This window comes from Ranitomeya imitator, chromosome 3 (assembly GCF_032444005.1).
Source record: "Ranitomeya imitator isolate aRanImi1 chromosome 3, aRanImi1.pri, whole genome shotgun sequence".
Taxonomy (NCBI): Eukaryota; Metazoa; Chordata; class Amphibia; order Anura; family Dendrobatidae; genus Ranitomeya; species Ranitomeya imitator.
In genome coordinates this window covers 738,724,496-738,748,404 of record NC_091284.1, presented here as the reverse complement: position 1 = coordinate 738,748,404, position 23,909 = coordinate 738,724,496, and the positions used below count along the sequence as shown (strand labels likewise).

The 23,909-nt window shown below is 43.9% G+C and overlaps 1 protein-coding gene across 1 annotated transcript in view; it reads left to right on the top strand.

The window, feature by feature from the left end:
• The window catches only part of KPNA3 (karyopherin subunit alpha 3), a 99,991-nt gene that overhangs the window by 67,691 nt on the left and 8,391 nt on the right, over nucleotides 1–23,909 (top strand). The window contains exons 5-14 of the mRNA XM_069758862.1: nucleotides 2,236–2,288; nucleotides 3,539–3,634; nucleotides 3,770–3,855; nucleotides 4,594–4,680; nucleotides 6,682–6,851; nucleotides 14,208–14,252; nucleotides 14,399–14,530; nucleotides 15,704–15,832; nucleotides 20,435–20,539; nucleotides 21,776–21,847. Coding sequence (XP_069614963.1) covers nucleotides 2,236–2,288; nucleotides 3,539–3,634; nucleotides 3,770–3,855; nucleotides 4,594–4,680; nucleotides 6,682–6,851; nucleotides 14,208–14,252; nucleotides 14,399–14,530; nucleotides 15,704–15,832; nucleotides 20,435–20,539; nucleotides 21,776–21,847 — 975 coding nt within the window. The remainder of the gene's footprint in view (nucleotides 1–2,235; nucleotides 2,289–3,538; nucleotides 3,635–3,769; nucleotides 3,856–4,593; nucleotides 4,681–6,681; nucleotides 6,852–14,207; nucleotides 14,253–14,398; nucleotides 14,531–15,703; nucleotides 15,833–20,434; nucleotides 20,540–21,775; nucleotides 21,848–23,909) is intronic.

The following is a 23,909-nucleotide window of genomic DNA, read 5'->3' as shown; positions in this document are numbered from 1 at the left end:
CTAAAGTTAGGGTTAGGGTCGGGGCTAAAGTTAGGGTTTGGATTATATTTACGGTTGGGATTAGAATTAGGGGTGTGTCAGGGTTAGGGGTGTGGTTAGGGTTACCGTTGGAATTAGGGTTAGGGGTGTGTTTGGATTAGGGTTTCAGGTAGAATTGGGGGTTTCCACTGTTTAGGCACATCAGGGGCTCTCCAAACGCGACATGGCGTCCGATCTCAATTCCAGCCAATTCTGCGTTGAAAAAGTAAAACAGTGCTCCTTCCCTTCCGAGCTCTCCGGTGCACCCAAACAGGGGTTTACCCCAACATATGGGGTATCAGCGTACTCAGGACAAATTGGCAACAACTTTTGGGGTCCAAGTTCTCTTGTTATCCTTGGGAAAATAAAAATGGGAAAATAAAAATGTGGGGGGCTAAAAATCATTTTTGTGGGAAAAATAAGATTTTTTTATTTTCGCGGCTCTGCATTGTAAACTGCAGTGAAACACTTGGGGGTTCAAAGTTCTCACAACACATCTAGATAAGTTCCTTGGGAGGTCTAGTTTCCAATATGGGGTCAGTTGTGGGGGGTTTGTACTGTTTGGGCACATCAGGGGCTTTGCAAATGCAACGTGACGCCTGCAGACCATTCCATCTAAGTCTGTATTCCAAATGGCGCTCCTTCCCTTCCGAGCTCTGCCATGCGCTCAAACAATGGTTTACACCCACATATGGGGTATCAGCGTACTCAGGACAAATTGCACAACAACTTTTGTGGTCTAATTTCTTCTTACCCTTGGGAAAATAAAAAATTTGGGGCAAAAAGATCATTTTTGTGAAAAAATATGATTTTTTATTTTTACGGCTCTGCATTATAAACTTCTATGAAGCACTTGGTGGGTCAAAGTGCTCACCACGCCTCTAGATAAGTTCCTTAGGGGGTCTACTTTCCAAAATGGTGTCACTTGTGGGGGGTTTCAATGTTTAGGCACATCAGGGGCTCTCCAAACGCAACATGGCGTCCCATCTCAATTCCAGTAAATTTTGCATTGAAAAGTCAAATGGCGCTCCTTTCCTTCCGAGCTCTGCCATGCGCCCAAACAGTGGTTTATCCCCACATATGGGGTATCAATGTACTCAGGACAAATTGTACAACAACTTTTGGGGTCCATTTTCTCCTGTTACCCTTGGGAAAATAAAACACATTGGAGCTGAAATAAATTTTGTATGAAAAAAAAGTTAAATGTTCATTTTTATTTAAACATTCCAAAAATTCCTGTAAAACACCTGAAGGGTTAATAAACTTCTTGAATGTGGTTTTGAGCACCTTGAGGGGTGCAGTTTTTAGAATGGTGTCACACTTGGGTATTTTCTATCATATAGACCCCTCAAAATGACTTCAAATGAGATGTGGTCCCTAAAAAAAAAATGGTGTTGTAAAAATGAGAAATTGCTGGTCAACTTAAAACCCTTATAACTCCCTAACAAAACAAAATTTTGGTTCCAAAATTGTGCTGTTGTAAAGTAGACATGTGGGAAATGTTACTTATTATGTATTTTGTGTGACATATATCTCTGATTTAAGGGTATAAAAATTCAAAGTTGGAAAATTGCGAAATTTTCGCCAAATTTCCGTTTTCTCTCTCAAATAAACGCAAGTTATATCGAATAAATTTTACCACTAACATGAAGTACAATATGTCACGATAAAACAGTGTCAGAATCGCCAAGATCTGTTGAAGCGTTCCAGAGTTATAACCTCATAAAGGGACAGTGGTCAGAATTGTAAAAATTGGCCCGGTCATTAAAGTGCAAACCACCCTTTGGGCTTAAAGGGTTAAGAAGAGGTTGTCCTAGCTGTGGACTACCCTTTTTTTTTCTTGCAAAAAAGTAACAGTAAACAGTAAATTTGGTCTCCTTATCATATTGACCCGCAGAATATAGTTAATGTCAATGATACTGCACGGGGAATAAAGCCATAGAAATTTGCTGTCACTGTATGCGTACTGTACTGACCTACAGAAGAAAGTAATAAAGTTAGCACCGTATTTGTGCAGCGAGAAGTGTAGGATTTAAAACTGGAAAAAAAAAATAAATGGCAGCTGAATGTGTAGATTATATTGTCTTGTTTCATGGAGCTGTCCTGGGTGATGAGCTTTATTGCTTTTCTCTCGGTGTCTGGCAGTATGTATTATGCGTGGATTCTTATATACCAGGCTACTCTTGTTAACGCTTCTTTTTCTGCATTTTGTTTTAGAATGCGACCAGTGATAATCCAACAACTCAATTAAGTGCTGTCCAGGCTGCGAGGTAAAGTCGCGGCATTATCTGCCGTGTTAGGGTATGTTCACACGTTCAGGATTTCCATCCTTTTTTTTTCCTGACTGTTTTTTAAAAAACTGCAGCTCTTGGCAGAAAACGCAGGTCCTTTTTTTGGTCCTTTTTTGGTCCGTTTTTGATGCGTTTTTTGATGCGTTTTTTTGATGCAGTTTTCTAGCCAGAGTCTGTGTGTTTTCTAGGAATTTTTTTAGGGTTAAAATGGCTGAAAATACCCTAACCCTACCCCTACCCCTACCCCTAACCCTAACCCTACCCCTAACCCTACCCCTAACCCTAACCCTACCCCTAACCCTACCCCTAACCCTAACCCTACCCCTAACCCTAACCCTACCCCTAACCCTAACCCTAACCCTACCCCTAACCCTACCCCTAACCCTAACCCTACCCCTAACCCTACCCCTACCCCTATTCTAACCTTAGTGAAAGAAAAAAAAAAAAAAATTCTTTATTTTTTTTATTGTCCCTACCTATGGGGGTGACAAAGGGGGGGGGTGTCATTTACTATTTTTTTATTTTGATCACTGAGATAGGTTATATCTCAGTGATCAAAATGCACTTTGGAACGAATCTGCCGGCCGGCAGATTCGGCGGGCGCACTGCGCATGCGCCCGCCATTTTGCAAGATGGCGGCACCCAGGGAGAAGACGGCCGGACGGACACCGGGACGCCGGGTGAGTATAAGGGGGGGAGATTAGGGCACGGGGGGGGCATCGGAGCACTGGGGGGGGGCATCGGAGCACTGGGGGGGGGCATCGGAGCACGGGGGGGCGGGATCGGAACACGGGGGGGGCAGCCACACTCCGCCCACGCACTTCCGCCCGCTCCCCGCACTTCCTGCTGCAGCGGTTCTGCACATCAAATCGCAGTAAAACCCGCAGATATATTTTTGATCTGCGGGTTTTACTGCGGTTTGGACCTCACAATGGAGGTCTATGGGTGCAGAACCGCTGCGGCTCCGGAAAAAGAATTGACATGCTCCTTCTTTTTTCCGGGAGCTATTCAGCGCGTCTTTTTTTTAACAATTTCCGGACCATGTGCACAGTGTGTCCTGTTTTCCATAGGGTACAGTGTACTGTACCCTGCATGGAAAACAGCTGCGGAACCGCAGCGGCAAAACCGCCGCGGTTCCGCGGTAAAAAACGCACTGTGTGAACATGGCCTCACCAGGGTTTCATACTGCTTCATTGTTTTCTCTGATCATTTGTTTTTTCTTTATTCAGGAAATTGCTTTCAAGTGACAGAAATCCACCCATTGATGACCTCATAAAATCTGGAATCCTCCCAATATTGGTGAAATGCTTAGAGGCGGATGATAAGTAAGGAATGCAAGTCATCTTTTTCTTTTGTAATGCTCCACCAGATCACGTCTAAGCTTTGAGTAACGAGACTCGTCACGTATGGCGTCATACTGCTCCTCATAAGGTAAACATTTGTTTGTATTTCTTTTGCAGCCCTTCTTTACAGTTTGAGGCTGCCTGGGCATTAACCAATATTGCTTCAGGAACATCTGCGCAAACCCAAGCAGTGGTCCAGTCCAGTAAGTACCATGCTGAATATTTCTGCCTGTCGGGGCTCACTCATACGTCCATGCAAATCAATCTCAGACTGGATAGCAATGCCTATACTGGACTCCTGTCTCCCGACCCAAGCTTGACCGATTCATATATTTCTATGAAGCTGTCACACTCTGGTCGGCAGACCCGCAGCCAGTCCGTGCATTACGGATCGATCTCGGACTGATATGCACAGATGTCTGAATGCGCCCTCTCTAGAAAAACTAATGTATAAAATAGCACAAGACTATATAAATGACTTAAGGGTCCTCTCTGTGTTTCTAATAGAGCCTCTAAGAATTGGTTTAGTTCACATGATCATAACGGCAAATTATAAAATTGTAGCTTCTTACACTGGCCACAAGGGGGTGCTCCGCTTCTGCAGTATTAACACTTTTTTATTGTTCAACAACTCAAGTGTGCAACAAATTTGCAGCTGTTAGCATTTTTTACTCCAATCCCTACCTGCTCTGCCAAATAGGACAGTGTGGTGAAGCCCACCTGACAAATACATCATTATTTATGCCCCTGGCTGGATGCAGGCAAACAGTAGTTGCACCAAAATCATTTAGAGGCAGATTCCATTGAATGCATGGAGGAGAGGATTAAGATGAGCCATATTCATTAAGACTAGCTCTAATTCACTTTCTCATGTTTTAATTTTTTTTTTTTTACTTTTGTAGATGTCTTTCATTTTTATTGATTTTCTTTTCTCTTCACAGATGCTGTCCCCTTATTTTTGAGGCTTCTGCATTCCGTGCATCAAAATGTCTGTGAGCAAGCAGTCTGGGCACTTGGAAATATCATTGGTAAGAATCGTTCATTTCTTTATCGCTTCATGATCAAACAAGTTTATAAGAACCTTTGTGCCCGATCATTGCCTTGTATAAATATGCCCGGGGACCAGATGACAAGCGAGCAAACCCTTATTTGTGGGCTGATCCTGCCCATGATCATTTGCTGATAGCCCGCCCTTTCATGTAGACTGTATGGGGACAGATGAGTGCAGTAGTTCATTCACTCCTGTACAACATGTACAATGATCTGCCGCATGTAAATGCAAGGAAACTAGCATCAATCAGCTTGCTACATTCTGTCTGTGCTCACTGCAGACAGAAAAGTGCTTTACCTAGTGGATAGTTTTCTAGTTCGAAAATCCACTGTCAAGTAGACATTTTGCATGAGATTTTAAAAACCATTTTCCTCCTAAATCTTTTTAGTATGTATGTAATGTAGTGCAGGTACATTAATATACTTACCAATCACCATCTCCCTGGTTTCCCGCTCCGCTGCTGTCCTCTTTTGCGTCACATGACTTAAATCCGTGAGAGGACCCGAAGTCGCCTTTAGGCTATGTGCACACAATGCGGTTTTGCTGCGGATCCGCAGCGGATTTTTCCACGCAGAAACGCTGCAGATCCGCACTGTGATGTACAGTACAATGTTATTCAGTGGGATAAAAAAAAAGCTGTGCAGATGGTGCGGAAAAATCAGTGCAAAATTTCTGCGGATTTCAAAGAAGTGCATGTCACTTCTTTTGTGCGGATCTGCAGCGTTTCTGCACCCCTCCATGATAAAAATCCGCAGTGGCAAAAACCCGCAGAAAATCCGCATCAATTCTGCATCAGAACCAGCATAAAAACCGCAGCTGCGGATTTTGTGCAGAAAATTCTGCACCTCTTTTCCTACGTGTGCACATAGCCTTACAATGTAAGTCTATGGAGCTTCCAGGCTGCAGTGTCACAGAACAAGGCTCAATGGGCTCATATTATAAAAGTGACTTCTGGTCCACACAAACCCCTGTGTGACCCGTTGAGTGAGCGGCACTGGAAACCAGGGGAGACTGCAACCTGTGAGTATATTAATACCTGACTATGATGCATACATATATAGAGGATAGAACTTTTTTGGGGAGAATTTTTTTTAAGAAATCTCATGCGCATACTGCAAATAATTATAGAAAATTGATCGGCACTGTGGATGTGGTATCTGCAGCAAGTCGTCTTATGCTGCAGGTGTATGTGCTGCTTGAAGGGAGTCTCGCCCCTGAAATGCAAATTAAACTTTTATGATGGGGACATAGCCTCTATAGAAGTCATGTAAGCCATATATATTTCATTGCTGTCATTATTTTTACAACTCTTGTATAATCTAATCGCTGACCCTGACCTATTGTGTGATTCTCTCCTCACTGCAGTCACTCCCTACACTCCTGGGTTCACCTGTGTAGCGAGCGTCGGCAGATGACAGGTGGCCTGCCCCCACACGGTGCGCTGCTGACTCCTTCATAGTCTGCAGGGCCACAGTTGGGCTTCAGGCGGTGCTCACTCTGGCCAAGAGAGCGCAGTATATGAGGAAACTACTCTGTATGTAAATTGAGGGGGCACACAGCTCTTGGCCATGGTAAGCGTGCACCAGTGTCCCCTCATTTGCATATGGAATTAATTGAATTTTAAAAGTAAATACAGCAATGAAATATATGCTGCTTACATTATTTTTTTTTAGGGGCTACGTCCCCAATATAACTTTAATTTGCATATCCGGGTTGAAAGCACGCTTTAACTGCCTCATTTTCACAAGAAAATATGCAGCATTTCTACTGCGAGCGTCCACAACAGAGATGCCCGTCTAAGTACTTTTCCCTATGACCAGTTTTTTGCACTTCAGAAGTTATGTATCGGACAATAAGTAACTCTGTTCTTTTAAGGGGCACTACCGCACGCAAACATCCCAGGATCATCCCTTTTCATTTTTCTCCAGTAACATTTTTAATGCAAGATTTTTTTGTAAACCGTTTTTCATTTTTGTAGGTGATGGTCCTCAGTGTAGAGATTATGTCATCTCACTCGGAGTTGTCAAACCGCTCTTGTCCTTCATCAACCCTTCCATCCCCATCACCTTCCTCCGGAACGTCACATGGGTCATTGTCAATCTGTGCAGGAATAAGGACCCTCCACCGCCAATGGAGACTGTACAGGAGGTAATCGTGCAATCGATGGTGCATTTGTGTTTGTACGGGTTCTGAGTCCAGATGTTTTGCATAGTGTTGATCAATGTGCTGTGGTTGGGACCGCACAGTGGATCATTCAGAATCATTTCTAGTAATAACAGACACCGTGCTATTTATTTGTTAAAGCACCACTCCATCGGGTTTTTTTTTTTTTTTTTTTTTTTTTTACCGCTGCAGTGTTCTTTAAATATAAGGCCCCTGCCCTGGTCATATGCTCCCCCTCCCTCCTGCGTCTTCACCGTTTTTCACCTCCACTCCGGTCCCTCAGCGCCATCTTGTGAACGCAGCTTTTGACTCGCCAGAAGCTACATCACAAGCTCTCAATGCAAGTCTGAGAGCCAGAACGAGGATCTCATAGACTTACATGATTAGTGATCTCCAGCGCACTCCATGAAACACTGGAGCAGCCAGCAGGTCAAAAACTGCAGGAGACTGTCAGGAGCGGCTGCAAAAAACAGATGAAAACACCGAAACGTGCATATGAGATGAGGCAGGGGGCTTGGATTTTATGCACCACTCCAGCTGTCAAATAAAAAAACCGCTGGAGTGGTGCCTTAACCCCTTTCTGCCATTGGACGTACTATTCCGTCCATATGGGGGTGGGCCTTAATTCCCACGGACGGAATAGTACGTCCAGCGCGATTGGCCGTGCTCACGGGGGGGAGATCGCGGCCGGTTGTCAGCTGCCTATCACAGCTGACATCCGGCACTATATGCCAGGAGCGGTGACGGACCGCCCCCGGCACATTCTCCCCCAGCACACAGTGATCAAACATGATTGCGGTGTGCCGGCGGTATAGGGAGCATCGCGCAGGGAGAGGGCTCCCTGCGTGCTTCCCTGAGACCCCCACAGCAACGCGATGTGATCGCATTGCTGTGAGGGTCTCTTACCTCCCATCCCTGCAGCAGGCCGGATCCAAAATGGCCGCGGCATCCGGGTCCTGCAGGGAGGGAGGTGGCTTACCAAGTGCCTGCTTAGAGCAGGCGCTTGGTAACCCTGCACTGCTCTAACTCAGATTGCTGATCTGTCAGAGTGCTGTGCAAACTGTGAGATCAGCGATCTGTGATGTCCCCCCCTGGGACAAAGTAAAAAAGTAAAAAAAAAAAAATTTCCACATGTGTAAAAAAAAAAATACATTTCTTTATCTAAATAAAAAAAACAAACCATAGAAGTACACATATTTAGTATCGCCGCGTCCGTAATGACCCAACCTATAAAACTGTCCCACTAGTTAACCCCTTCAGTAAACACCGTAAACAAGAGGCAAAAAACAACGCTTTATTATCATACCGCCGAACAAAAAGTGGAATAACACGCGATCAAAAAGACGGATATAAATAACCATGGTACTGCTGAAAACATCATCTTGTCCCGCAAAAAAAGTGCCGCCATACAGCATCATCAGCAAAAAAAATAATAAAGTTATAGTCCTGAGAATAAAGCGATGCCAAAATAATTCTTTTTTTCTATAAAATAGTTTTTATCGTATAAAAGCGCCAAAACATAAAAAAATGATATAAATGAGGTATCGCTGTAATCGTACTGACCCGAAGAATAAAACTGCTTTATCACTTTTACCAAACGCGGAACGGTATAAACGCCTCCCCCAAAAGAAATTCATGAATAGCTGGTTTTTGGTCATTCTGCCTCACAAAAATCGGACTAAAAAGCGATCAAAAAATGTCACGTGCCCAAAAATGTTACCAATAAAAACGTCAACTCGTCCCGCAAAAAACAAGACCTCACATGACTCTGTGGACTCAAATATGGAAAAATTATAGCTCTCAAAATGTGGTAAATCAAAAAATATTTTTTGCAATAAAAAGCGTCTTTCAGTGTGTGACGGCTGCCAATCATAAAAATCCGCTAAAAAACCCGCTATAAAAGTAAATCAAACCCCCCTTCATCACCCCCTTAGTTAGGAAACAAAATTAAAAAATTAAAAAAAATGTATTTATTTCCATTTTCCCATTGGGGTTAGGGTGAGAGCTAGGGCTAGGGTTAAGGCTACAGATGGGGTTGGGGCTAAAGTTAGGGTTAGGGTTTGGATTACATTTACGGTTGGGAATAGGGTTGGAATTAGGGTTAGGGGTGTGTCTGGGTTAGAGGTGTGGTTAGGGGTGTGTTTGGATTAGGGTTTCAGCTATAATTGGGGGGTTTCCACTGTTTAGGCACATCAGGGGCTCTCCAAACGCAACATGGGGTCCAATCTCAATGCCAGCCAATTCTGTGTTGAAAAAGTAAAACAGTGCTCCTTCCCTTCCGAGCTCTCCCGTGTGCCCAAACAGGGGTTTACCCCAACATATGGGGTATCAGCATACTCAGGACAAATTGGACAACTTTTGGGGTCCAATTTCTCCTGTTTCCCTTGGGAAAATACAAAACTGGGGGCTAAAAAATAATTTTTGTGGGGGAAAAAAAGATTTTTTTATTTTCACGGCTCTGCGTTATTGAAACACTTGGGGGTTCAAAGTTCTCACAACACATCTAGATAAGTTCCTTGGGGGGTCTAGTTTCCAATATGAGGTCACTTGTGGGTGGTTTCTACTGTTTAGGTACATTAGGGGCTCTGCAAACGCAATGTGACGCCTGCAGACCATTCCATCTAAGTCTGCATTCCAAATTTCGCTCCTTCCCTTCCGTGCCCTCCCATGCGCCCCAATGGTGGTTCCCCCCCACATATGGGGTATCGGCGTACTCAGGACAAATTGGACAACAACTTTTGGGGTCCAATTTCTCCTTTTACCCTCGGGAAAATACAAAACGGGGGGCAAAAATATAATGTTTGTGGGGAAAAAATGTTTGTTTTATTTTTATGGCTTTGCATTATAAACTTCTGTGAAGCCCTTGGTGGGTCAACGTGCTCACCACACATCTAGATAAGTTCCTTAGGGGGTTTACTTTCTAAAATGGTGTCACTTGTGGGGGGTTTCAATGTTTAGGCACATCAGTGGCTCTCCAAACGTAACATGGTGTCCCATCTCAATTCCAGTCAATTTTGCATTGAAAAGTCAAATGGCGCTCCTTCGCTTCCGAGCTCTGTCATGCGCCCAAACAGTGGTTTACCCCCACATATGGGGTATCGGTGTACTCAGGACAAATTGTACAACAACTTCTGGGGTCCATTTTCTCCTGTTACCCTTGGTAAAATAAAACAAATTGGAGCTGAAGTAAATTTTTTGTGAAAAAAGTTAAATGTTCATTTTTATTTAAACATTCCAAAAATTCCTGTGAAACACCTGAAGGGTTAATAAACTTCTTGAATGTGGTTTTGAGCACCTTGAGGGGTGCAGTTTTTAGAATGGTGTCACACTTGGGTATTTTCTATCATATAGACCCCTCAAAATGACTTCAAATGAGATGTGGTCCCTAAAAAAAAAAATGGTGATGTAAAAATGAGAAATTGCTGGTCAACTTTTCACCCTTATAACTCCCTAACAAAAAAAAATTTTGGTTCCAAAATCTTGCTGATGTTAAGTAGACATGTGGGAAATGTTACTTATTAAGTATTTTGTGTGACATATCTCTGTGATTTAATTGCATAAAAATTCAAAGTTGGAAAATTGCGAAATTTTCGCCAAATTTCCGTTTTTTTCATAAATAAACGCAGGTAATATCAAAGAAATGTTACCACTATCATGAAGTACAATATGTCACGAGAAAACAATGTCAGAATCACTGGGATCTGTTGAAGCGTTCCAGAGTTATAACCTCATAAAGGGACAGTGGTCAGAATTGTAATAATTGGCCTGGTCATTAACGTGCAAACCACCCTTGGGTGTAAAGGGGTTAAGGATTTAACCGCTGGGACCACCACTGATCACCCATACATGGACACCAGTGAGGAAGAGCTTGAATGGAGTTACAGTGGGTACAGAAAGTATTCAGACCCCTTTAAATTTTCACTTTTTGTTTCATTGCAGCCATTTGGTAAATTCAAAAGTTTTTTTTTTTTTCACATTAATGTACTCTGCACCCCATCTTGAGTGGAAAAAAACAGAAATATAGACATTTTTGCTAATTTATTAAAAAGGAAAAACTGAAATATCTCATGGTCAGAAGTATTCAAACCCTCTGCTCTGACACCCTATCTGTCGGGAGTCCTGCAAGGTTCAGTTCTAAGGAAACCCTACTTTTCTCCATTTTCACCTTTGGCCTGGGACAGCTCATAGAATCTCACGGCTTTCAGTATCATCTCTATGCTGATGACACACAGATCTACATCTCTGGACCAGATATCACCACCCTAATAACCAGAGTCCCTCAATGTCTGTCCGCTATTTCATGCTTCTTCTCCGCTAGATTTCTAAAACTTAACATGGACAAAACAGAATTCATCATCTTTTCCCCCATCTCATGCGACTTCCCCCCTCCCCCCCCTCCACCAACGAACCTATCCATTACAGTAAATGGCTGCCCACTCTACTCAGTCCCACAAGCTCGCTGCCTCGGGGTAATTCTCAACACTGATCTCTCCTTCAAACCACATATCCAAGCCCTTTCCACTTCCTGCCGCCTTCAACTCAAAAATATTTAATGGATCCTTATATTCCTAAACCAAGAATCTGCAAAAACCCTAGTCCATGCCCTCATCATCTCCCGCCTTGACTACTGCAACCTCCTGCTTTGTGGCCTCCCCTCGACCACACTCGCACCCCTCCAATCTATTCTAAACTCTGCTGCCCGACTAATCCACCTGCCCCCCCGCTATTCCCCGGACTCTCCCCTCTGTCAATCCCTTCACTGGCTCCCCATTGCCCAGAGACTCTAGTACAAAACCCTAACCATGACATACAAAGCCATCCACAACCTGTCTCCTCCATACATCTGTGACCTTGTCTCCCGGGACTTTCCTGCATGCAACCTCCGATTCTCACAAGATCTCCTTCTCTACTCCCCTCTTATCTCCTCTTCCCTGAACCGCATACAAGATTTCTCTCGCGCATCAGCCCTACTCTGGAACTCTCTACCACAACATATCATACTCTCGCCTACCATCGAAACCTTCAAAAAGAACCTGAAGACCCACCTCTTCCGACAAGTTTACAACCTGCAGTAACCACCAGACAACCAAACCGCTGCACAACCAGCTCTACCCTCACCTATTGTATCCTCACCCATCCCTTGTAGATTGTAAGCCCTCGCGGGCAGGGTCCTCTCTCCTCCTGTACCAGTCATGACTTGTATTGTTTAAGATTATTGTACTTGTTTTTATTATGTATACCCCTCCTCACATGTAAAGCGCCATGGAATAAATGGCGCTATAATAATATTTAAGTCACATGCTGTCCATTTCCTTGTGATCCTCCTTGAGATGGTTCTACTCCTTCATGGGATTCCAACTGTGTTTAATGAAACTGATAGGACTTGATTTGGAAAGGCACACACCTGTCTGTATAAGACCTCACAGTGCATGTCAGACCCAACGAGAATCATGAGGTCAAAGGAACTGGCCAAGGATCTCAGACAGAATTGTGGTAAGGCACAGATCTGGCCAAGGTTACAAAAGAATTTCTGCAGTTCTCAAGGTTCCCAAGAGCACAGTGGTCTCCATAATCCTTAAATGGAAGAAGTTTGGGACCACCAGAAGTCTTCCTAGACCTGGCTGTCCAGCCAAACTGAGCAATCGTGGAAGAAGAGCCTTGGTGAGAGAGGTAAAGAAGAACCCCAAGATCACTGTGGCTGAGCTCCAGAGATGCAGTAGGGAGATGGGAGAAAGTTCCACAAAGTCAACTATCACTGCAGCCCTCCACCAGTCGGGCCTTTATGGCCTAGTGGCCGGACGGAAGCCTCTCAGTGCAAAACATATGAAAGCCTGCATAGTTTGCTAAAAAAAAAAAAAAACACATGAAGGACTCCCAGACTATAAGAAATAAGATTCTCTTGTCTGATTAGATGAAGATAGACCTTTTTGGTATTCTAAGTGGGACGTGTGGAGAAAACCAGGCACTGCTCATCACCTGCCCAATACAATCCCAACAGTGAAACATGGTGGTGGCAGCATCATGCAATGGGGTGTTTTTCAGCTGCAGGTACAGGACGACTGGTTGTCATTGAAGGAAACATGAATGCCGCCAAGTACAGAGAGATCCTGGATGAAAACCTCTTCCAGAGTGCTCTGGACCTCAGACTTGGCCGAAGATTCACCGTCCAACAAGACAATGACCTAAAGCAAATAGGTAAAAAACACAGGAGTGGCTTCAGAACGACTCTGACCATTCTTGACTGGCCCAGCCAGAGCCCTGGCCTAAACCCAGTTGAGCACCTCTGGAGAGACCTGAAAATGGCCGTTCACCATCCAACCTGACGAAACTGGAGAGGATCTGAAAGGAAGAATGGCCAAGGATCCCCAAATCCAGGTGTGAAAAACTTGTTGCATCATTCTCAAGAAGACTCATGGCTGTACTAGCTCAAAAGGTGCTTCTACTCAATACTGAGCAAAGGGTCTGAATACTTATGACCATGTGATATTTCAGTTTTTCTTTTTTAATAAATTTACAGAAATTAATACTTTGGTTTTTTTTACAGTCAAGATGGGGTACAGAGTGTACATTAATGAGAAAAAAAATTAACTTTTTTGAATTTACCAAATGGCTGCAATGAAAGAGTGAAAAATTTAAAGGGGTCTGAATACTTTCCGTACCCACTGTATGTCCCTCAATTCAAATTGTGGGGCAAACAGACCCCCTCGTACAGTGGCTGCCTATTTCTGGCAGCACGCATACTCGAGATTTGCTCTATTCGTGCTCTTTTTCACTGCGGTTGTACAATAAGGAAGGAACAGGGAGATCACTCTTCCTGTTTTATCTGTGGGGGATCTGGCCTGGGGGCCCCACTTAACCAAATATTTATCACCTATTCATTCCTTTAATATCAGTGTGCCTTAAAGGGGTTGTCCAGTGAAAACCGATTACCCCTATCCACAGGTAGGTGGCGGTAGCTTGCTGATTGCAGAATGGGACATTGTTATTCCCGACTGGGCACTTTTGCCCCCGTTACATTAAGGAACTGACAGATCTAAGATCTGATCACAAATCATTCTCTTTGGTGCTGCAAGAAAAAGTCAAGGTCTGCACTTGGCAGCCCTATAGGAAATGTATGGAGCTGCTGTCGAGCATGTGCACTGCTACTGAGTTCTAAAAGGGTTAAAAGTGCCCCTTTTTGTTGATCAGCGCAGGTCCCAGCCTTTGGACCCCACTAATCAAAAAATATCACCTATCCTATGGTGATAACTTTTCACTGATCAACACCTTTTAAATTGCAGAAAAATATTTACACAACCCAATGGTCTCTACCTAATGTACTTCTGTCATTATTTCTTGTAGATTTTGCCGGCTCTTTGTGTCCTAATATACCATACCGACATTAATGTGAGTATATGGCATTCACATTGCTATCGCTTTCTGTTGTCAATGCATCTGTGGTCGGCTTGTTTGCGGACACCGTATTATCTTGTATATTTCTTGTCGTATTGGTTTGTCCATTTTTTATGTTTCTGCCTCTTGATCCTCTTTAGATACTAGTGGATACAGTATGGGCTCTGTCTTACCTTACTGACGGTGGCAATGAACAAATACAGATGGTGATAGATTCCGGGGTTGTGCCATACTTGGTGCCGCTTTTGAGTCATCAGGAAGTAAAAGTTCAGGTATTTATTTTTACTTTTTTTTTTACTGACCATATAATGGATTTATGATACTTCAGTCTTTGCCTTGCATGTAAAGTAATGGCATATAATTTAGAATGCCTCCATTCTGGGAAAGAAGGGGATGTAGAACTGCTTTGGGTTATGTGTCCACAAAGCAGATTTGATGCTGAAATTTCTGTGACTGTCCCATTCATCTGAAAGAAATTCGCAGAGATCAGTTTGCTTGAGGCCAAAGCAGATGAATAAAACGAAATCTTTTTAAACTGAAGGTTCTGAAACAAGTTCAGTGTTCGCAGTGCATCCTCTCCTAATGTGTACTGTCACAGATCCATTCTATTCCGAGGTCAGACCCCCACACAAATGAAAAAAAGTCATGGCATAGCCTAGCATGTCATCACTTATTAATGGAAACCGCTTACAGTACTCACAGATGTTTTTTTAGTTGGATACCAGTCACAGGAGCATAAGTTACATTGTGCCTTTTAAATACTGTCTGATTTAATATTTTGCAGCTAAACCATTACTTGCGCATGCTCACCCCGTCATTTCTGTGTTTAGGGCTTAAAGAGAACCAGTTAGCCATTCTTTTGATGCCCTCATTACAGTATGCGACGTATATACATCACACTGCATCATTTCAGAGGTGGAAAACGAGCTGGGCCTGGGGAGGTGTGGTCTGCCGGGCCCTTAGGAGGTGTGGTCTGCCGGGCCCTTAGGAGGTGTGGTCTGCCGGGCCCTTAGGAGGTGTGGTCTGCCGGGCCCTTAGGAGGTGTGGTCTGCCGGGCCCTTAGGAGGTGTGGTCTGCCGGGCCCTTAGGAGGTGTGGTCTGCCGGGCCCTTAGGAGGTGTGGTCTGCCGGGCCCTTAGGAGGTGTGGTCTGCTGGGCCCTTAGGAGGTGTGGTCTGCCGGGCCCTTAGGAGCCCTTAGGAGGTGTGGTCTGCTGGGCCTGGGGAGGTGGTCTTTAAAGAGGTTCCCACCGAAAGACCCCAAACATTTTACAGTAAAACATTAAATAACTGAAATGATCTGTGGGCAGCATTAAATATCTTGCAAGTTTACTTTTTAGTGGCTTCAGATCCTGATTATTATATGTGTAAGTGGCTACTATTGTATTACTGATGTATTGAATGAGTGGAAGCACAAATCCTTACTTTTTTTTTGTCTCCCTGTTTAGACGGCAGCGTTAAGAGCAGTGGGTAATATAGTAACCGGCACAGATGAACAGACTCAAGTGGTGTTAAACTGCGACGTTCTCGCTCACTTTCAAAATCTACTGACACATCCTAAAGAGAAAATTAATAAGGTATTTCTGAAGTAAACGGAGTCCCATACAGTTCTGTACTGATCAGAGTTTGGTTCAGCAGGAGTCTGGGTAATACGGCTGAGATACATGGATTATTGCTCCGTATACAACAGGAGTCTGGGTAATACGGCTGATATACACAGATTATTGCACCGTATAACAGCAGGAGTCTGGGTATCACGGCTGAGATACATGTAATATTGCACCATATACAGCAGGAGTCTGGGTAATAAGGCTGAGATGCATGGATTATTTTGCCGTACACAGCAGGATCCTGGGTATTTCGGCTGAGATACATGGATTATTGCACCGTATACAGCAGGAGCCTGGGTATCACAGCTGATACATGTATTATTGCGCCATATACAGCAGGATCCTGGGTATTTTGTCTGAGATACATGTATTAGTGCACCGTATACAGCAGGAGACTGGGTATTACGCCTGCGATACATGGATTATTGCACCTTATACAGCAGGAGCCTGGGTATCATGGCTGAGATACATGGATTATTGCACCGTGTACAGCAGATGTTGGCACACTCACTATTAACCCCTTCCTGACCTGTGACGCCTATGTGGCGTCATGGAGGGATCGCGTCCCTGCAGATCGGGTGAAAGAGTTAACTCCAATTTCACCCGACCTGCAGGGACAGGGGGAGTGGTACTTCAGCCCAGGGGGAGTGACTTTGCCCCACAGTGGCTACGATTGCTCTGATGATTGGCTGTTGAAAGTGAAATAGCCAATCAGAGCAATTTGTAATATTTCACCAATGAAACTTGGTGAAATATTACAATCCAGCCATGGCCGATGCTGCAATATCATCGGCCAATGCTGGAGACCCCGATCTGCACTTCTGTCAGTCTTTCCTCCACTCCGTTATGTCCTCCGCTGCCTTCCTCCCCCCTCTGTCCTGTCCGCCGCCCCCACTGTTCCAAAATGGCAGGCGCATGCGCAGTGCGCCCGCCGAATCTGCCGGCCTTCAGATTCATTCATTCATTCATTTTGATCATGGTGATAGGTTGATAAGTGATCAAAATAAAAAAAAAAAAACGTAAATAGCCCCCCCTTTATCACGCCCATAGGTAGGGAACATCATAAAATAAAGAAAATATATTTATCTTTATTTTTCCACTAGGGTTAGGGTTAGAATTAGGGCTAGAACTAGGGTTGGGGCTAGAACTAGGGTTAGAATTAGGGTATGTGCACATGGTGCGGATTTGGTTGTGGATTCGCAGCATTTTTCCATGCGGTGTACAGTACCATGTAAACCAATGGAAAACCAAATCCGCTGTGCCCATGGTGCGGAAAATACCGTGCGGAAACGCTGAGTTGTATTTTCCGCAGCATGTCAATTCTTTGTGCGGATGCCGCAGCGTTTTACACCTGTTCCTCAATAGGAATCCGCAGGTGTAAAACCTCAGGTGAAATCCGCACAAAAAAACCGCAGGAAATCTGCGGTAAAATGCAGCAATTTTACCTGCGGATTTTTCAAAAACTGTGCGGAAAAATTTTTCCGCACACGAATCCGCAACGTGGGCACATAGCCTTAGGGTTGGGGTTGGAATTAAAGATAAGATTAGGGTTAGCGGTGTGTTGCGGTTAGGGTTGGGATTAGGACTAGGGGTGTGTTTGAGTTAGAATTGAGGGGTTTCCACTGTTTAGGCACATCTGGGGGTCCCAAACGACATGGCGCGACCATTGATTCCAGCCAATCTTGTGTTCAAAAAGTCAAATGGTGCTCCCTCCCTTCCGGGCCCCGACGTGCGCCCAAACAGTGGTTTACTTAAACACATGGGGCATAAGTGTACTCAGTAAAAATTGCACAACAAATTTGGGGTCTAATTTCTCCTGTTAACCTTGGGAAAATAAAAAATTGTGGGCTAAAAAAAAATTTTCTGTGGGGGGGAAAAAAATGATTTTTTATTTTCACAGCTCTGCGTTATAAACTTCTGTGAAGCACTTGGGGGTTCAAAGTGCTACCACACATCTAGATAAGTTCCTTGGGGGGGGGGGGTCTAGTTTCCAAAATGGTGTCACTTGTGGGGGGTTTCTACTGTTTAGGTACATCAGTGGCTCTGCAAGCGCAACATGACGCCCGCAGACCATTGCATCAAAGTCTGCATTTCAAAATGTCACTACTTCCCTTCCGAGCCCCGACATGTGCCCAAATAGTGGTTTACCCCCACATATGGAGTACCAGCGTACTCAGGACAAACTAGACGACAACTTTTGTGGTCCAATTACTCCTGTTACCCTTGAGAAAATAAAAAATTGCAGACTAAAAAATCATTTTTGAGGAAAAAAAAGATTTTTTATTTTCACGGCTCTGCGTTATAAACTTCTGTGAAGCACTTTGGGGTAAAAAGTGCTCACCACACATCTAAATAAGTTCCTTGGGAGGTCTAGGTTCCAAAATGGGGTCACTTGTGGGGGAGCTCCTATGTTTAGGCACACGGGCTCTCCAAACGTGACATGGTGTCCACTAACGATTGGAGCTATTTTTTTCATTCCAAAAGTCAAATGGCGCTCCTTGCCTTGCGCCCAAACAGTAGTTTACGCCCACATATGAGGTATCGGTGTAAATGAAAAAATTGAGGCTAAAAGAAATTTTTTGTGAAAAAAAAAAAGTACGGTACTTTCATTTTTACGGATCAATTTGTGAAGCACCTGGGGGTTCAAAGTGCTCACTATGCATCTAGATAAGTTCCTTGGGGGTCTAGTTTCCAAAATGGAGTCACATGTGGGGGGCTCCAATGTTTAGGCACACAGGGGCTCTCCAAACGCGACATGGTGTCCGCTAAAGATTGGAGCCAATTTTTCTTTCAAAAAATCAAATGGCGCTCCTTCCCTTCCGAGCCTTGCCGTGCGCCAAACAGTGGTCCCCCCCCCCCCCCCCACACACACACACACACACACACACACACACACACACACACACACACACACACACACATATGGGGTATCAGCGTACTCAGGACAAATTGGACAACAACTTTCGCGGTCCACTTTCTCCTTTTACCCTTGGGAAAATAAAAAAATTGTTGCTAAAAGATCATTTTTGTGACTAAAAAGTTAAATGTTCATTTTTTCCTTCCATGTTGCTTCTTCTGATGTGAAACACCCGAAGTCTTAATAAACTTCTTGAATGTGGTTTTGAGCACCTTGAGGGGTGCAGTTTTTAGAATGCTGTCACTTTTGGGTATTTTCAGCCATACAGACCCCTCAAACTAACTTCAAATATGAGGTGGTCCCTAAAAAAATGGTTTCGTAAATTTTGTTGTAAAAATTAGAAATCGCTGGTAAAATTTTAACCCTTAACTTCCTAGCCCCCCAAAATTTTGTTTCCAAAATTGTGCTGATGTAAAGTAGACATGTGGGAAATGTTATTTATTAACTATTTTGTGTCACATAACTCTCTGGTCTAACAGAATCAAAATTTAAAAATTGATAAATTTTTGCCAAATTTCCTTTTTTTTTTCCACAAATAAACGCAAAAATTATCGACCTGAATTTTCCACTAGCGTGAAGCCCAATATGTCACGAAAAAAAAATACTCGGAATCGCTAGGATCCGTTGAAGCGTTCCTGAGTTATTACCTCATAAAGGGACACTGGTCTGAATGGCAAAAAACGGCCAGGTCCTTAAAGGGAACCTGTCACCCCCGTTTTTTGAGATTGAGATATAAATACTGTTAAATAGGGCCTGTGCTGTGCGTTACTATGGTGTATGTAGTGTACCCTGATTCCCCATGTATGCCGAGAAATACATTACCAAAGTCGGCGTTTTCGCCTGTCAATCAGGCTGGTCTGGTCAGGTGGGCGTGTTCACAGCGTTCTTTTCTTCCCCAGGTTTCCGTTGGTGGCGTAGTGGTGTGCGCATGTCCAAGGTCCGGATTCCCTGTGCCCACGTGAAGACACAGCGCGCGATCTGCGCTGTCATTCCTTTCATCGGTGCGGGCGGCCATCTTCCTGGGGCCGCGCGTGCGCAGATGTAGTGCTCTGCTGCACGGGGCTTCAGGAAAATGGCCGCGGGATGCCGCGCGTGCGCAGAAGAGATCGCGGCGGCCATTTTCCCAAAGCCGAGATGCAAACTCGGCTTTGGGAAAATGGCCGCCGCGATCTCTTCTGCGCACGCGCGGCATCCCGCGGCCATTTTCCTGAAGCCCCGTGCAGCAGAGCACTACATCTGCGCACGCGCGGCCCCAGGAAGATGGCCGCCCGCACCGATGAAAGGAATGACAGCGCAGATCGCGCGCTGTGTCTTCACGTGGGCACAGGGAATCCGGACCTTGGACATGCGCACACCACTACGCCACCAACGGAAACCTGGGGAAGAAAAGAACGCTGTGAACACGCCCACCTGACCAGACCAGCCTGATTGACAGGCGAAAACGCCGACTTTGGTAATGTATTTCTCGGCATACATGGGGAATCAGGGTACACTACATACACCATAGTAACGCACAGCACAGGCCCTATTTAACAGTATTTATATCTCAATCTCAAAAAACGGGGTGACAGGTTCCCTTTAAGATCAAAATAGGCTGGGTCATGAAGGGGGTTAATGTGATAGTTTATTAATCTGTATTTTCTTTGTTTTAGGAAGCAGTTTGGTTCCTCTCTAATATCACAGCTGGAAATCAGCAGCAGGTTCAAGCTGTTATTGATGCCGGACTAATCCCCATGATAATACACCAGCTAGCCAAGGTGAGCCGGTAATAGAAAGCACATTCTCCGTTATTGAGCTGTGTAAACGCGCTGGCATTTAATCATTTATGACGATCCACCAGTTTGTGCCATCCTAAAAATATTCCTTATTGGCATCACATCGCCCCATGAAACAAGGGCATATGCTGCTGATAACGTGGATGGGGACCGAGCAAATCTTATTAACAATGGTTCTGTTTCATTGACCTCTGTAACCAACCCAGCATACAAGAGCTGACCGGCTTATATATAGTCTGTGCTCTTTACAGGCTGAAATCCTCCCAGCTAAATGAACAGTATGGAAATGCATTCATTCAGATTGGAAATGACTGGTCCCATATTGTGTACTGCTAGAATTGTATAGCATGGAAGCAATATCATCTGAACCGAAAACATTATATTCAAACAATTTAGAAAGGTCATATGCCAAAGAATAGGCCTACTCCAGTAACCAACATGGACCCTCCCAACGTGGAAATTCCTACATAAACATGGAGCCAAGAGTCCACCAAAATATATTTAACATAGTAACATAGTTAGTAAGGCCGAAAAAAGACATTTGTCCATCCAGTTCAGCCTATATTCCATCATAATAAATCCCCAGATCTACGTCCTTCTACAGAACCTAATAAGTGTATGATACAATATTGTTCTGCTCCAGGAAGACATCCAGGCCTCTCTTGAACCCCTCGACTGAGTTCGCCATCACCACCTCCTCAGGCAAGCAATTCCAGATTCTCACTGCCCTAACAGTAAAGAATCCTCTTCTATGTTTGTGGAAAAGTTTATTTCAAAGTTTATTATATTTATAAGAAATAAAAAAGGCATGAAAGTGTACATATAAAAAGTCAGTCACAAGCAGACTCGGGTATTTATGGAATGTAGTCCACACATAAATGATAGGGAGTGAAGAGTAGGTCAGAATACATATAGTGAATAAAATAAGGTGCCAGTGCTTAACCTATATTATATGCCATAGCATAGAGTTCATGCAGAAAAGTGAATCTAGCCAAACAGTTCATTAAGTAGCCCATCCATGTGTAGCAGACAATATTATGCTTCCGTTCTAAACACAATTAGTAATGTATCTCCAAATGCTAAGCCAAAATAGCAGGATGAATCCATCTCTTACCCATTTCTCCCCATGTGGGACAACGTGCCTATATTCCATAATGGATGTTTCAGAATTATTGGCCATCTTTGCACCTTTTATAGCTGTTTTTCTCTGTACTGCAGGGAGACTTTGGAACTCAAAAAGAAGCCGCATGGGCGATCAGCAACTTAACGATAAGCGGCCGGAAAGACCAGGTAAGCCCGGGATTTAGAACCGAGCTAGGGTTCTGGAGCAATGATTTTCTGGAGGTGCTCCGGCATCGGCCTGTGATGTTAGTAGTGACAGGATACATTATACTTGTACTGGATGTGAGTGATTGATGAAAAGCTTCTCTTGCTAGGCCTCATTTCCATGTGTTCGGTGACCTGGCTTCTTTCCCCTCCAGTACAGCAGTGAAACACCAGAGGGAAACTGATGTGGGAACAGATCCCATAATTTGTTATGTGATTGTTCATTTATCCTGCACATCAGTTGTTGCGCTGGATCAGGAGACCCTATTCATCAAAGCCATTTTCACCCAGGTCTGGAAAAGTGGGTGGGACGAGGTAACCCCCACTCATCAGATTCATGACGAGTGGCAGTGTCCCTTACGCCACAAACCGTACTCCAGTTCTCGACTAGAGTAACATTTGTAGAGATTATAGCATCCAAATCAGGTGATAACACATCAAAAACTAATATCTTCATGCTTGACAAAGACTTTTAATGGGTCGAAACCTTGCTATTTTTGTATTTAGCAGAATAAATTATTCTTTCTATGATCTCTACATTTGAAATGCTACCAGTTGAGGTTCCTTGGTTTTTGGACTCGCTGGATTCATAAATAAATCAAGAGCATCTGACTCCGGCACATCCCCTTTATCAAGAGCGGCGTGGGCCTATGACCCTGATTCATTAAAAAATTGGTGTTTTGTACCCCAGTCTTAATGAAGGGAGTGCTTAGTTAAGATGTGCCATATCCATTACGAGCTGTCCTTCCGTCAGAAATACGAAGTCGGGGGCTGGTGTACGTTTCTGTTGTAATTACGCCACCCTTTGGCATAAATTATGATGAATTTATCAACCGCATTAGGCCATGCCCTACTTCTGCTTACCGTTCAAGAGCTTTGCAGAGCTGACCAGAATTGATGTAAAAATTACAAAAACAGTGATTCTATTCTATGTTGCGTTTTTTGATCTGGTTTCACAAGTTTTGCAATAAATCGGGTGAAGAGCCATTTCGAAATCTGTTGAGGCACAAAAACAATAGTTTTGGGCCGGCTGCATGGAAGCTCTGCTTTAGATTTCCAACAAAAAGAAGTGAGCTGATTGGAGATGGTAAGAATGTAGGATCCTTCTAACATTGGTCTGCCGAGGTGATGTAAACACAAAACTGCAGTCTTTCTGAAGAGTTTAGGAATATCATGCAAAGTAGCTCTGTTAGAAACCATTTTTTAATAATTTGTAGCTATGAAGTGGTCCACTGATCTCTGCATAAGTTTTAAGAAATCTGCCCCACTATAGTATTAACTCCTTCATGACATGGCCATCTTTTTTCTTTCCTCCCCTTCTTCCAAGAGCCATAACTTTTTGTTTTTTGCTTTTCCGCCAATATAGTCGTATCAAGGCTTTTTTTTTTTGTGAGATGAAGCCCCATCCCATTCCTGCAGGTGCTTGTTAAGAGACTCACAGCGGGCTTTAGCAAGTTAACAGAGGTACATAATGTCTGATTAAATCAACCGCCTTGTGCAGGGACAGATGCAGACTGCTTAGAAGCCCCCATCAGAGGTATGGAGATGACATAATTTTATGTCCCATGTCATGAAGGGGTTTATAATAAGTAGAGATGGGTAATATTATTATTATTTTTTTTTTTTTTTTACTGGGAAATTCAATTTGCAGCAAAGTTTTTGACCAACGTATCCTATTCTCTGGGGTCTCTGCTGATGCCAGAGCATAATAAAAGTAGGACGTAAAAAAGTACCCGCCTGCACTGCAGCCCACCGCCTTGATACTGCATCTTCTGTTCCCCTTCCCCGGTCACATATTCTCTTCACTCTGGGCCGCAGCTGTAGTCTGGAGTAGGCCTTGGGCATCACTGCACATGCGCATCATTTTGTCACTCGGGCGATGCGCTTCGACATTATCGCACAGCATGCGCAGTGCCATCATTCAGGCAATGTTGAACCTGAAGCCATTGCCTGGCATGAAAAGGCTGAAAACAATGTATGACTGGTAAGAGAACTGTACAGGTGAGCAGCGAGGTGTTGCTTATTT